General features: G+C 42.2%; 1 protein-coding gene across 1 annotated transcript in view; it reads left to right on the top strand.

The window, feature by feature from the left end:
- The window catches only part of CSMD1 (CUB and Sushi multiple domains 1), a 2,074,203-nt gene that overhangs the window by 2,026,848 nt on the left and 31,223 nt on the right, over positions 1–16,132 (top strand). The window contains exons 57-60 of the mRNA XM_086379826.1: positions 7,230–7,403; positions 9,861–10,043; positions 14,790–14,966; positions 15,597–15,776. Coding sequence (XP_086235952.1) covers positions 7,230–7,403; positions 9,861–10,043; positions 14,790–14,966; positions 15,597–15,776 — 714 coding nt within the window. The remainder of the gene's footprint in view (positions 1–7,229; positions 7,404–9,860; positions 10,044–14,789; positions 14,967–15,596; positions 15,777–16,132) is intronic.

Genomic DNA, 16,132 nt, shown 5'->3' with positions numbered 1-16,132 from the left:
TAGTTTTTTTTTTTTAATACTATTGAAAAAGGTATTGATTTTTTATTCTCTCCTCCTGACCCCATCACAAATCATATTAGTTTTTATGATATCTTTAAGAAGGCAAGGGACTTGGTCAGCTCTGCCTGGACCCTGTTTTCCCTGTGTCCACTCATCAGTGCTCGTTTCCTGCTTCAGCCTGGCAGGTGGGCAGATCCTCTGGTTCACCCGGGTGCCAGCAGCCTCCAGACTGTGCCTCTTGCAACACACTGCCTCCCTGGGGACCCAGGTTCAGAGATACTGCAAAAGGCTATAGTATGGAGTCTCCATCTATGGACCCAGTATCTGTGGCCAGAAGAGTGGAGCACGCTGGGGGCCTCATTTGTCTCATCAGCACTTCTGGGACAGTCCAGTGTGAGCCTGAAAAAGAAGACGGCACCCTGGTTGGCACTTCCTCCTGACCCTTAGGTTTAACCAAGAGGAAGAGCTGGGTGCTCCTCTGGGCAGACAGAATTACAGGTCATAGCTCTAACTTCCCAGAAAACGTTATTCACAGTATGCAGATAAGCAAGGACATTTTCTTTTTCACCCCAGTAGCTACCTTATTACTTTCTTTCCTTTGAAATAGCATATTGTCCTTGAGTTCAAAGAGAATCATCTTGTGTCTTTTTAAAACAAAGTCTGAAAATGAAGGAAAGCGAGTCACTCTCCTTGGTCTTTTAAAAATCAGAAACAAAACCATTCTTAAAATCAATATATTTTTAGTATTCATTTTTCATGCATACAGAAAACGGGAAATGACAATTACATTATAAATTAAAATACTGGAAAAAGGTGGTAGTCCATTTTAGTCCTCTTGATTACAGCATTTTCAGTACATTTTCAGAGTGGACTGGTGCTGGAGACTTTTTCCCTTCAAGTCAGGGTCCCTCAAAGCCCTTTGAATCTGCCTGGAAACCTGTGTCAAATTCTAAGTGTAACAATACAGTTAATTCTTATGGAGAAAGAGAGCGATGACTTTCAAAAACAAATGTACAAGTTTATTTGACCAAAAATAAATAAGTAAATAAACTATGAATGTGCTACAGTTCTCATCAAATTTCGTGTGTTCGGGTTTTCCATGCCTTCACACATGGGAACTTTGCAGAGAAAGCAGTTTTATTTTCTCCCCAAAGATTTGCCTCTTCCCCGGCCTCCCCCAGACTTCCGTTAGTGACTGTGATGATGCCCCTGTGCCCCACACCTCCAGGACCCAGCTTTTCACTGCCCTCGTTTTCCAAATTGGTGAGTTCCCACTGCTGTTATCATTAACCGCTGGAGTTATGGGAATTTGGGAACACATGCTCTCCAAGGAGAGCATTTTTACCACAGGCTCTGCAGCAGCCGGCCACCCTCTCTATTTGTGATGTTGTATGGTTCACTGATTTTTATTTTCTCTTTTATTCCACCTGGAACTGATCATTCACCAACCATGTCACTGATTCTGCTCGAGTTAGCTTCTTTTTAGGACTCCAGATAAACTCCTGTTCTCCGACGAGTGGATGTCAGGATGAGAGAGTGTCAGGGGAGGGTGAATGTGACTCGGGGCACTGGGGCCTTTCTGAAACCTGCCTCTCTGGTTGGTGTCGCTCTGCGGTTGCCGATGACCAAATGCAATCTCTCTTGGATGTAAAATCAGCTCCCTTTGGATCATTTCTGGCACCCTCAGTCCAATTAATAGCTTACAGTGAACGATGTTGAATTCGTGATCTCTGAAGAAGAAGATTTAGCTTCAGAACCAGGGACTAGGCTTGATCACTCAAGATATTTTGTATAGCAGAGTTTTATTAAAGTATGAAAAGGGACAGAGAATGCCTCTGACATAGACATCAGAAGGGGGACAGAGAGTGCCCCACTTGCTAGAATTAGAAAGGGAGTTATATACTTTTTTAATTGGTTATTACAATAAATCAAAAGAATGTTTCAAGTTTGTAAAGATCTTACTAGATGCACTCCCACAATTTACATTTTAAGATAACAAGATTAGTCAGAAGGTTTTCAAGAAGGAGAATGTGTCCTTAAGCAGGATACATTATTGTTATATAATCCATAGTATAGAGTTTAAACTGAGTAGTTTGTTGTATAACCATCAGTTCTATGCTTAAAGAAAAAAAAAAAATTTTTCTTTTATATGATTAAGACTACGGAATGTAGAGGGGAAAAAAAAAAAAAAAGAGAGAGATGTGTGTCCTTTCCTCCTCCTTGAGAACTCCAGACCCCTCTCTCCTCCTCAGGAACCCGGGACTTCTTATCAACCTGCCTCTCATTCCTCCCTTTTCTTTTAGGAGAGTTATGTTGCCAAGGGAAAGGGGCATTGTTTTCGTTTCATAACTACTTCCTGGTTTTGAGAGGTGTCATCCCTAAATTGTTGAGGCAACATATTCTCCTAACCCTCATATTGAGGGTCTCAGATCCCAGGGCCCCAAGTAATAGTTGAAGGAGGTCATGGTACTTGTAGGAGCCTGGACAATCATTTGTAACTTAAAAACTCAGACAGTTAGAAACAAACCCCATTATACAGGTCTAGATGTAAGGCAAAATAGTCATTAAACCAAGTTAAAACATAATCAAATTTAAAAGTCACATTATGTCCATAGTTACATCAGTCCATCTTAGGATTGTTGGATGTCATTGCAGAGTTGAGGAAAGTCCTTTCCTTGATGAGAAGAAACATACCTTGTTAAGCCTTCAATTGATGAGCAGGAGAGTGTTCCACAGACCCAGTAGTTAGACCAATTGTGGAATGCAGCATAGAAATGAGCCCAGGAAAAAAAAAGACATTGTCTTAAGGGTCAAACAGCAGACTCAGGACTTTTGGAGTCAGCAGAAGCAAGCCCACATATATTCTCAGGCCCATCTCAGTTCCTGGCTCAAACAGTGGCTTGTTTGACTCAAAGGCTGGGGCAGGAATTAACCTCTTTGTAAACTCTGTTGAAAAGCTAAAAGCGGAGTCATATAGTTAATTCTAAGGCTTCCAGATCTATGACAATATCTGTGCACAAAAAAGATCTGTCACAGAGACACTCCCTTCTTCTTAGGGGCAGCTCAAGCCCTCTTTAAAGCTGTGGGTAAAACTTTAAACCAACAGTCTTGTGTTTCCTGAGTTACCTTATGCAGATTCCTCAATAATGTCATTAGCCTTTTTAACCTTTTCTGAAAATTGGGGTCTCCAGGAACAGTGTAAGTGATATTCTATTCCTAAAGCTTTTGACACCCCTTGAGTTACAGCAGCTTTAAAGATGGAGCCATTCTTGCTCTGAACTTTAGAGTTTAAGATCCCACATACATCATGAGAAGTCAGTATAATAAGATTTTGTCCATTAGTAAACTTGTGAGCTTTGGTCATTAGCAAAACAAAAGTAGCAATTACCCTTAAGCAATGTGACCATAGCCTTTTTTCAGTAACAAACAAAGTAAACTCCGATCCTGTGGGCAAGCTCAAGGCAGGAGCCTGCAAGAGAGAAGTTTGAAGAGCCTTAAAAGCCTTTTGAGTCTCTGGGGGACCAAACCAGCTTGTTGGTTTGGGTCTGCTGAGTTTCAGTTAAAAGTTTATATAAAGGCCCAGCAAGTTCCCCATAACCCAGAATCCAAATGCAGCAATAGCCTGTCATGCCCAAGAATCCTCTCAATTGTCTTAATGTCATAAGTAGAAAATGATTTAATAGAGGTTTAACTCTAGAAAGCAACCTTCAAATCAGTGACTGAAATATATTTGGCTCGTCCAGGAACTTCAGACAATAAGGAATAAGGATCAGGCACTTATTATTTATATATCTTAAATTAGTCTCTATTTATCAGTTGACATTTTTACACCCAAAATAGCAGTGTTGTATGGACTATTACAGAGAATTAATAGCCCCTGTTCCTTTAAATTTTCGAGGATGGGTTTTAACCCTTCCTTAAACTCAAGCTTTAGTGGATACTGCTTTTGATATGGAAATAGGTGAGGGTCTTTGAGCTTGATAACTACAGGAACAGCATTGTGCTAGACCCACAGTTTTTCCATCAGCCCACACTTTAGGATTTACATTTTGTTCAGTTAAAAAGAATGGGTTCCATATTTATGAAAACAGAGGCCTGGACCTTGTTCGGTATATCCCTCCCCAAAACAGGTGAGGGAAACTCCCAGCACAATTAGAAACTCGAGAAAATAGCACAGAGTCCAGCTGCAGCTTAAAGGATGACTGACATAATAGCATTTGCCTCGTCCTGACAGCCGCATTACTGTAGTGGATCAGGAGGAAAGCAGGCCAGGGGCTTCCATGAGCACAGAGAAAGTTACCCCAGGGTCCAAAGGAAAATTGACTGATTGGCCCCCACAGTTACTAATACCCGGGGTTCTTCAGGTGTAATTAGGAAAGGGGCTTGCTTGGACACCCCCAGGCACCTTCAGTCCCCATTGTCTTGAGAGTCCGACCTCTGGGGCCTATACCTTGGAGGGCAGTCTCTCCTCCAGTGTGGTCCTTTGCAGACCAGACACAGAGCTGGGGGTGGCTTAGATGCCTGAAGGCAATCCCACTTGAGATGTCCCCTCCTTCCCACAGTAATAACAAGTCCATCCCTTTTCACCTGGGTCCCTCTGGGCATTTTTCCTCAGACTGTTTCAAATCAGGTCTAACAGCCATTGTTGGGGCTTCAGTCTTTGGCCTGATTCTTTTTTCTTCCTATTTTCTTCCTCATATTTTCTACCATAAGACACTGTCTGAGCCAGCTGCAAGTTTTTCTAAAGACTGATTTGGTCCAGGTGCTTGTTTTTGTAGCCTACAGTGGATAGCTAGAGCTGACTGAGTGAGAAATCTATCTTTTAAGATAATTTCTCTCTGTACTTTCAAGATCAACATCAGTTTTCATTCCAGTCCCAAAGAAAGGCAATGCCAAAGAGTGTTCAAACTACCACACAATTGCACTCATCTCACACGCTAGCAAAGTAATACTCAAAATTCTCCAAGCCAGGTTTCAACAATACATTAACTATGAACTTCCTGATGTTCAAGCTGGTTTTAGAAAAGGCAGAGGAACCAGAAATCAAACTGTCAACATCTGCTGGATCATCGAAAAAGCAAGAGAGTTCCAGAAAAACATCTATTTCTGCTTTATTGACTATGCCAAAGCCTTTGACTGGATCACAATAAACTGTGGAAAGTTCTGAAAGTGATGGGAATACCAGACCACCTGAGCTGCCTCTTGAGAAACCTATATGCAGGTCAGGAAGCAATAGTTAGAACTGGACATGGAACAACAGACTGGTTCCAAATAGGAAAAGGAGTACATCAAGGCATATATTGTTACCATGCTTATTTAACTTATATGCAGAGCACATCATGAGAAACGCTGGGCTAGAAGAAGCACAAGCTGGAATCAAGATTGCCGGGAGAAATATCAATAACCTCAGATATGCAGATGACACCACCCTTATGGCAGAAAGCAAAGAGGAACTAAAGAGCCTCTTGAAGGTGAAAGAGGAGAGTGAAAAAGCTGGCTTAAAACTCAACATTCAAAAACCCAAGATCATGGCATTCAGTCCAATCACTTCATGGCAAATAGATGGGGAAACAATGGAAACAGTGACAGACTATTTTCTTGGGCTCCAGAATCACTGCAGATGGTGACTGCAGCTATGAAATTAAAAGACACTTGCTCCTTGGAAGAAAAGCTATGACCAATCTAGATAGCATATTAAAAAGAAGAGATTTTAATGCCAACAAAGGTCTGTCTAGTCAAGGGTATGGTTTTTCCAGTACTCATGTATGGATGTGAGAGTTGGACCATAAAGAAAGCTGAGCACTGAAGAAGTGATGCTTTTGAACTGGGGTGTTAGAGAAGACTCGAGAGTTCCCTGGACTACAAGAAGATCCAACCAGTCTATCCTAATATTCATTGGAAGGACTGATGTTGAAGCTGAAACTCCAATACTTTGGCCACCTGATGGGAAGAACTGACTCACTGGAAAAGACCCTGATGCTGGGAAAGATTGAAGGTGGGAGGAGAAGGGGATGACAGAGATGGTTGGATGGCATCACCTACTCAATGGATGAGTTGGTGATGGACAGGGAAGCCTGGCATGCTGCACTCCATCAGGTCATAAAGAGTTGGACCTGACTGAGTGACTGAGCTGAACTGAACTGATAGAGTTTAAACTGAGTTTTTTGTTGTGTAATCATCAATTCCTGGCTTTAAGAAAAAACATTTTATGTGACTAAGAAATGTAGAGAGAAAAATAAAGACGTTTGTCCTTTCCTCCTCCTTGAGAATTCCAAACCCCTCTCTCCCCTTCGGAGACCCAGACCCCTCTCTCCTCCTCGGGAACCCCAAACCTCTTATCAACCTGCCTAGGAATTGACTGTCTCACAGTTAGCTTTTTGATCATGTATAATTTTTTTTAGTGGTTAACTCTAAAAATTTTGGACTTTACAAAAAGAGAGATAGAAGTCTTTACCATCCTGTGGTATTCTAGATTTTTCCTTTTTGAGTAGTAATTATGATCAGATGATGGGCCTCATTTGGTATAAAGAAATGAATGGAATACTTGGGTTAAAAATTAATCAGTAATTTATTATTACTTTTTAACTTAAGCATTTTATTTTTACTAAAGTAAAAAATTAAATATATATACATATATATATATATATATATATATATATCTGATACACTTTGTTGCACAGCAAAAACTAACATAATATTATAAAGCAACTAGACCCCAATTTAAACGTACTTAAGACAAATACTAACAAGAAAAATTTGTTAGAATGGTCTCTCTAGACATGTGATCTGGAAGAGGGAGCAGATTTGACTGAGTTTTGTCCCATGCAAAGCATACTAACTGAAGAAATAACGGTGATAGCTTTGACAGATCTCTGGTAGTCTCTACCATTTTGTATGAACACCGCTTACTTAGTATACGGCTAAGGGCAGATGGAAAAATTTAGGTAGATGACTATCTTTTTCAAAATCTCAATGTCAATTTCTACCTTCAGCAAAGCTACTTTAATAAAAAAACAAACAAACAAAAACTTCACTGACGGAGCCTTTCCTGGTCTTCAGTAATGTGTGAGGGAGGGTCGTCTGGAAGTTGATGCTTCTCATCCACAGGGTACCAGGGATGTGTTTTCGTTAATAGGCGGTGATCATATGAGCCTCTGAAGTACAGTGACCAACACAGAGCAACTTAACAGGAACAATGTACTTACTGATTATTTTCTCTTCTTCTTAAGTGATATCATGTGGACACCCTGGCGTCCCTGCCAACGCCATACTCACAGGAGACCTGTTCACGTATGGGGCCGTGGTCCACTACTCGTGCCGAGGGAGCCGCAGTCTCGTGGGCGACAGCAGCAGAGCCTGCCAGGAGGACAGTCACTGGAGCGGAGCCCTGCCCCACTGCACAGGTGGGCTGGCGCGGGCAGTCGTCCACTGCGCGGACACGGACTGGCGGCGCCCGTCTCCAAAGTGGTTACTAACCCATTCCAGCCGAGCACGCCCCTAGGACACATCCCCGGTGTCTGGGGCTTCTTCTCTTTCAATGAATGCATGTCCCAGCAGGGTTTCTCCTGCCGGAGCCCCGGGAACCTCCCACCCCTGACTAGGAAGCCTGCTCGCCTTGACTCAGCTTGCCCTCCCTTTTCTCTCCTTCTGCTTCCTCTCAGTTCTTCCTTCCACATCTTTCCTATCTCCACCATCAACAATCACATTGGTCCTGTTTGGAAAAGAAATCATCTTAATTCTTCCATGAATGTTTCATAATAACTCAGTGGATCAGACCTCTTATTTGATTTTTTTATTCCCAACACACCTTCCCCCATCTCCTTGTGGGCGTCCTCACCAGCATTTCCAGTGAGCAATTCCTGCACTCACTGTCCCCAGTGTTTTGTTTCTTCCAAAGAATATCAATTATTGTCACTACCATATTTTAATAAGCTATTTTGATTTTAGTTACATATAAACAATTTCTTAGAGTCTTCTAATTTTTTTTTTCACTTTTTAAAAAATTTTATTTTATCTTTTAACTTTACAATATTGTATTGGTTTTGCCATATATCAAAATGAATCCGCCACAGGTATACATGTGTTCCCCATCGTGAACCCTCCTCCTTCCTCCCTTGTCCCTCCCCATACCATCCCTCTGGGTCATACCAGTGCACCAGCCCCAAGCATCCAGTGTCGTGCATCGAACCTGGACTGGCGACTTGTTTCATATATGGTATTATACGTGTTTCAATGCCATTCTCCCAAATCATCCCACCCTCTCCCTCTCCCAAAGAGTCCAAAAGACTGTTCTATACATCAGTGTCTTTTTTGCTGTCTTGTATACAGGGTTATTGTTACCATCTTTCTAAATTCCATATATATGCATTAGTATACTGTATTGGTGTTTTTCTTTCTGGCTTCACTCTGTATAATAGGCTCCAGTTTCATCCACCTCATTAGAACTGATTAAAATGTATGCTTTTTAATGGCTGAGTAATACTCCATTGTGTATATGTACCACAGCTTTCTTATCCATTCATCTGCTGATGGACATCTAGGTTGCTTCCATGTCCTGGCTATTATAAACAGTGCTGCGATGAACATTGGGGTACACGTGTCTCTTTCAATTCTGGTTTCCTCGGTGTGTAGGCCCAGCAGTGGGATTGCTGGGTCATAAGGCAGTTCTATTTCCAGTTTTTTAAGGAATCTCCACACTGTTCTCCATAGTGGCTGTACTAGTTTGCATTCCCACCAACAGTGTAAGAGGGTTCCCTTTTCTCCACACCCTCTCCAGCATTTATTGCTTGTAGACTTTTGGATCGCAGCCATTCTGACTGGCATGAAATGGTACCTTATAGTGGTTTTGATTTGCATTTCTCTGATAATGAGTGATGTTGAGCATCTTTTCATGTGTTGGTTAGCCATCTGTTTGTCTTCTTTGGAGAAATGTCTATTTAGTTCTTTGGCCCATTTTTTCATTGTGTCGTTTATTTTTCTGGAATTGAGCCATAGGAGTTGCTTGTGTATTTTTGAGATTAGTTGTTTGTCAGTTGCTTCATTTGATATTATTTTCTCCCATTCTGAAGGCTGCCTTTTCACCTTGCTTACAGTTTCCTTTGTTGTGCAGAAGCTTTTAAGTTTGATTAGGTCCCATTTGTTTATTTTTGCTTTTATTTCCAATATTCTGGGAGGTGGGTCATAGAGGATCCTGCTGTGATGTATGTCAGAGAGTGTTTTGCCTATGTTCTCCTCTAGGGGTTTTATAGTTTCTGGTCTTACGTTTAGATCTTTAATCCATTTTGAGTTTATTTTTGTATATGGTGTTAGAAAGTGTTCTAGTTTCATTCTGTTACAAGTGGTTGACCAGTTTTCCCAGCACCACTTGTTGAAGAGATTGTCTTTAATCCATTGTATATTCTTGCCTCCTTTGTCAAAGATAAGGTGTCCATATGTGCGTGGATTTATCTCTGGGCTTTCTATTTTGTTCCATTGATCTATATTTCTGTCTTTGTGCCAGTACCATACTGTCTTGATGACTGTGGCTTTGCAGTAGAGCCTGAAGTCAGGCAGGTTGATTCCTCCAGTTCCATTCTTCTTTCTCAAGATTACTTTGGCTATTCGAGGTTTTTTGTATTTCCATACAAATTGTGAAATTATTTGTTCTAGCTCTGTGAAGAATACTGTTGGTAGCTTGATAGGGATTGCATTGAGTCTTCTACTTTTGTGCTGTAATAAGGAAAATCTTTCTCACAGGATTTCCAGAATGTTATGACTATGGCCATGTTTGATACACATTTACATAAAATTTCATTCTCTGTAAACATAGCAGCCCTGTTTTAAGCAGCATCGTCTACTGCCATGTGTTTTGTGTCCTTCAGGAAATAACCCTGGATTTTGCGGTGATCCGGGGACCCCAGCCCATGGGTCTCGGCTTGGAGAGGAGTTTAAGGCCAAGAGCCTCCTGCGCTTCTCCTGTGAAATGGGCTACCAGCTGCGGGGCTCAGCCGAGCGGACGTGTCTGCTCAATGGGTCCTGGTCAGGACTGCAGCCTGTGTGCGAGGGTGAGTGGGTCCCAGCCTGAAAGTCAGCGCTGCAGGTTGAAACCGGGTAGCTCACTCTGAAATGACCAGTGACATTCTACAACATCTTACAGGTTATGCTGTTTCTACAATTAACTTGTTTTCCCCTCAAACATAAGAGAATCATCAGGAAGTCTTCTCCTGATGACCGTCTCAGTGTAGCGCTCAGGGTGTTATGGCTGGTGGGGCTGAGAAGGCAGGTGAAGGTGCTGTGAGCAGGGCAGGTCCTGACGGGGGCTCCCTGCTGCTGGAAGTCATTCCATTCACACGTTAGTTCATCTATTGGTGGCCCTTGTCTTAGTTTCTTGAAAACTTAAACAGTGAAAAAAGTAAAGCAGTTGAGAGTAAGTCATGTTTTCCATAGAAATCTCACTCTGTTGCTGGGGTACTACACTATGAGTTCTTTCCCAAAAAAATATAAGTGAATTCACTTATTCAAATAGGAGAGCTTAACTAATTTTTACTTTATGATGTACTTATCCCAGACTATGCAAAGTGAAGTTGCTCAGTTGTGTCCGACTCTTTGCGATCCCATGGACTGTAGTCTCCCAGGCTTCTCTGTCCATGGGGTTTTCCAGGCAAGAGTACTGGAGTGGGTTGCCATTTCCTTCTCCAGGGGATCTTCCTAATCGAACCCAGGTCTCCTGCATTGCAGGCGGATGCTTTACCCTCTGAGCCACCAGGGAAGCCCTATGCTTCCACCAGGGAAGACTATGCACAGTGCTTTTTAAATAGCATTCAGTTTAGCAAAATGGTATCATCACTGACTCACTGGACATGAGTTTGAGCAAACTTCAGGAGACAGTGAAGGACAGGGAAGCCTGGCGTGCTGTAGTCCACGGGTCACAAGGACACGACTTAGCTACTGAAGAACAGTTTAGCAAAAGTCAGAAATTCAAACGGGTCCTATAAAATCCTTTTAAACTTTTTGCTTAAAATCTGTATACAAAAAGAAGTTACTAAAATGTTTCAATACTAACAATATTTATCAAAAATGCAGTGGTCCACAAAATTGGCTACTTCCAAATTGTACTGTACAGAAATCATTGGAAGTCAGGTGAGTGATAGTTCAGTTACACTCAGGAAAACCACAAATGATGTCTCAGAATAAACAACTAACCCCCTTCCTGCTTCCACATACACACTTAAAAACTCTTAAAGCTGTGGAGAATGTATTGCTTTCTGTTTTTTCTTACTTGCTGACATAGGTCCATATCTTTGGGGCACACATTATATTCTGTAGAAAGTGGAATTATCAGCAACTTTTCCATTGCCACTAAGGTTATCCATGACCTATGTACTCAATCCTTTGACTAAGGTCATCCCCCTCCTGATGGATTTACCTTCTATGAATCTTTTTAAAAAAACATTAGATCTTGATGGACATTTCAATAAATTTTAAAACAAGGTTCATGAATTACAAAATAAAAACATCTGAAAAATTCTTAAGCATCAAAGAACTTAACTTTCTAATACATTTTCATCACTTTAAATCATGTTTTCTTTTGTTACGATCTAGTCTTTGAATCACAGGCTCACTGATGTAGCTTTCCAAATGGATATATCTTACCAAGTTGTGTAAATGTAACTACATCTTTGGGGTAACCCCTAATTCTCTTTCCCAGGAGATTATGATAAAGTTGTCATTTATTGAGGTAATGGACATGTGATTAAAGTGATAATAATGAAAATAAAAATACCAATATGACTGCCTCTATACAAGATGGTAGCATTTTGCACTTAGTATGGCCTCTAAGGTGGCTCAGTGGTTAAGAATCCGCCTGCCAGTGCTGAAGACGCAGGAGACACAGGTTCAATCCCTGAATCAGGAAGATCCCCTGGAGGAGGAAATGGCAACCCGCTCCTGTATTCTTGCCTGGAGAATCCCATGGACACAGGAGCCTGGTGTCCTGCCAGTGCTGAAGACTGTAGCACACCAGGCTCCTGTGTCCATGGGATTGCAGAGTCGGACATGACTAAGCGCTCATGCACGCATGTACTCTTACAACAGGGAGCAGTTATCTTTTTTATCCATTTCACAGTGAAGACACTACATGTTGGTAACTTGAACTGATCACTCACATTGACTTAACTTGTGTGAGCAGAGATTAAAACCTACAAATATTTAACTCAGTTTAACAGCAATCATCCTAATACAGCATGCCAAGTGAACAATATTGATACCAGTGAACAATAATGTGCATTTGGAATAAGTATGGTCCTATTTTCTTACAAACTGAGTAAAAGACAGTGACATTTTTTGAAAAGGAGGCACATTAAATAAATGTACTTTCAAAAAGATGTATTTATAAAGAAATTTTAACTTGTAACTTTCAAAATATCTCATTTTCCCTCTAACAACCCTAAATTCAGTTTCTTATTTTGCCTAAGTGTCAGTCTTTATGTCTCACAACATCAGGACCTTGATTTAAAAACAGGTATGTTGACCCTGTTTTCTGATCTCCACATTCATAGGTGTGATCATCAGTGAAAGTGTCCCTGTCAGGGGAAAAAAAAAAGTTAAACATGAATTTGGTAGTATCAAATTCAATATTAGAGGGGACTTTATAAACATTAGGGTATCATTATTATGAGGGACATTCCTTTATTGACAATATATTTGTCTATATATTAAGTTGAATATATTTCAACAGTCACCTGCTTTATTTTAGGATTAGTATCTCACGGGTCACTTTTGAAAATTGCTACATAGTTTTTAATAGCAGATATGACTGGAATAAAACATAGTGATATGGGTATCTTTTGTTACAAGTTGGATCAGTATAATTCTTTGCTGTTTCAATTCATACTCATGAACAATAACTGTGCATAGGAAGCAATGAATCAGTTTGTGCAATGGAGTGATGGTCTTAAATAGGCCAACAGCTTGGATTTTTGCAGTGAAATTTTAATTTCTGTCACAGCCATCGAAGCACTCTGAGCTTTAGAGAGTGTTAGGTATAGTCTGCCTCATGATTGGTAAACATACCTCATCTCAGATGTCAACCAATAAACCACTGAACAATCTGTGTTAGAAGGAATTGTAACCCAGACTCATCAGGGAAGAGGGTTATAACTGGTTAGTTTATATCCGATGTAGATAAGTGAAAGTGAAAGTGTTAGTTGCTCAGTTGTGTCTGACTCTTTGTGACTCTATGGACCATAGCCCACCAGGCTCCTCTGTTCATGGAATTCTCCAGGCAAGAATACTAGAGTGGGTAGGCATTCTCTTCTCCAGGGGATCTTCCCAACCCAGGGATCAAACCTGCATCTCCTACATGGCAGGTGGGTTCTTTACCATCTGAGCAACCAGGGAAGCGTAGGTACAAGTGTAAAAGCACCAGCAAGTATACTCTTTATTTGTCAAACAAGATCTAGTCCAAATAAGATCTGAGAGTATGTGAATTTTTTAACATGATAGGCAATTCCATAAACTTCTATTATAATGGACTTTATTTTGCAATGTGTTTTCTTCCATATTTTAAAGGAGAGTGTGTCTTTGTTCACAGGCTAGATTTGAAAGTGGAACATCTAAATAGGCCAGAATGTTTGCAAATATTTTCATCTTTCTGAGAAAAGGAACTCGTGATACATTCTTCTTATTAGAATTCACATCCTTTGTCTGTCTGTTGTGTATTATTGTGGGAGGATTAAAAAGGAAAAATAACCATCTTTATGGGAAATAGGTTCAATGAAAAAAAGGCAAAATCCTGTAATGGATTGAGATCACACTGATACACACCCAGCAGCTGCTGAGTTTCCTTGTTTGCTGAGGAAGGAACGTACCTGATAGATACTCATGGAGTGTAGACCTGTCACACTGCCGATCTTAGCTGATTCTTCATGCCTATACACAGCATTGTGGTCATTTAGAGAGACTTAAGGTGCGGCCATTCCAAAGCCAGTCGAGGTCTAGAACTTTTATAGGCTTCCCAATGGCTCAGTGGTAAAGAACCCACCTGCAATGCAGAAGATGAAAGAGACTCAGGTTCTGTCCTTGGGTGGAGAAGATCCCCTGGGGCAAGGAATGGCAATCCACTATAGTATTTTTGCCTGGAATGTCCGTTGGACAGAGAGAGCCTGGCAGGCTACCGTCCATGGGGTCGCAAAGAGTCAGACACGACTGAGCACAAATACAGAGCTTTTATAGACAGGAGGAGGGAGCTACATGCAGAAACAGCACAGACAGCTCTGACAGTCATCTGCAGGTCGGTCACCGGTGGTCTGACCAGCGTCGTTTGGTTGTTGAAGTACAGTCAGTCTTCAGTTCTAGGATCAGTTTGTTCCCATTTCCTTGAGGCCAGTTCTTAGACTTGTGGCAGCCTGTGTCATGGCTCCAGTCTGGTCATCATGCAGTTAACTTCTCCACCTGGTGGGGGATTCCGTTTCCACAAAAGAGCTCACAGGACCTGGCTCACAGTTTTATCTATGGCCCTGGAGGAGGAACTGTTAAAGGTCCTTGACTTAATGACTAAACTATTTTTATTTTGTCTCGTTGGACTGCTTTCTTTGGTTCTGCATTTTCTCACTTCTCTGATTAAACTCATTGTTTGGCTACAGTTTTTCTACAGACGAAAGGCAGGCAGAGGATGTGGGGGTGGGGGGAGGACCACAGTGTCCTTCCGATGACTTTTTAAATAAATGCGCAGTCTGTTACGCAGATGGCCCTTGACCTCTCGAGTTTATCACGTGGTAACGGGTCTCCCCTGCTGTTCTGTCTCCCCACAGCTGTGTCCTGTGGGAACCCGGGGACGCCCACCCACGGCAAGATCGTCAGCAGCGATGGCGTGCTGTTCTCCAGCTCGGTGGTCTACGCCTGCTGGGACGGCTACAGGACCTCGGGGCTGACCACTCGCCACTGCACCGCCAACGGGACCTGGACCGGCACGGCCCCCGACTGCACGCGTGAGTGGCCGCCGTCCTGGCCAAATCCAGGTCCCCACAGCGACTCGTACTTGACTGAGAAAAAGGAGTTGAGTTTACAGAGGGCTGTGTTGTTTAATCCCTAGGGAAAAAAAGGATTATATCATACGTATGTTTGATAATATGACCACTTTCTAAGCACTTTCAGATTTTTCTTCACTTTCTTATTTATATGCTTAAAAGTGCTTTGCCTGGCTGGTTGGGTTGGATATTACAAAACTGAGTTCAGAAAAGCCAAGGTTCCTTCTCTCTGTAGACCAGTTAGTCTGAAGGGAAATGGTGCAGGAGCCTGTTCTCTGATCTCAGCCTGTGTCTCTGTCCTTGACCTTGTGGGGTGACCCCTCACGACATGTAGTTAAGGACAGAACGCGGATGACAGCTGTCATCCACACAGACAACTATCAGTGGAGTAGAAACAAGCGGTTCCAAACATGCAGCCTCCTGAGTGCCGGCCAGTGAAACTGTCCCCCAGATAGGCTGGTATCTCTGTGCTCAGCCACGGCATCATCACTCTGAAGAGCAGCTTAAGGAGAGTCACTTAAACAGAAACCAGGAATAAGTCATCCCGTGATGATACTGTGTCTCTCTGTCTGTCTGTTCTCTGCTGATTAGTCATCAGCTGTGGAGACCCAGGGACCCTGGCTAACGGCATCCAGTTCGGGACGGATTTCACCTTCAACAAGACGGTCAGCTACCAGTGCAACCCCGGCTACACCATGGAGCCCGCCACGTCCCCCACCATCCACTGCACCAAGGACAGTACCTGGAATCACAGCAAACCGACCTGCAAAGGCGAGTGTTGGGGCTTCTCTTGTGCGTCACTCACATGTGGAGAGTCTTTATGGAGTTAACATTTTACATCAGTTTGCAAGCATCCATGTAAACCTTCTAAGTGCTCAGCATTCCTGTAAACTCATTCGCAAATATTAAATCACTTCCTTTTCTTACTACCTTAATCTTGGTTTTACAACCTCGAGACTGACTCACAGAGAGCTGCAGTAAATTCTCAGGGTCGCAGGTTAGGTCTTGGAACCTCGGGCTTCAGGGCCGACTCTGGAGTCTGTGCTGTGAACCCAGCTCTGCTGTCTCGGTGTGCGTGGCTGTGTTGAGTCTGTGGCCGTCATCACGGGGTTGGAGAGGCGGTCAGA

The sequence above is a fragment of the Bos grunniens genome, chromosome 27, assembly GCF_055505025.1.
Source record: "Bos grunniens cultivar Pamir isolate PY7600 chromosome 27, Bosgru_T2T1.0, whole genome shotgun sequence".
Taxonomy (NCBI): domain Eukaryota; kingdom Metazoa; phylum Chordata; class Mammalia; order Artiodactyla; family Bovidae; genus Bos; species Bos grunniens.
This window is presented reverse-complemented; position numbering and strand designations above follow the sequence as displayed.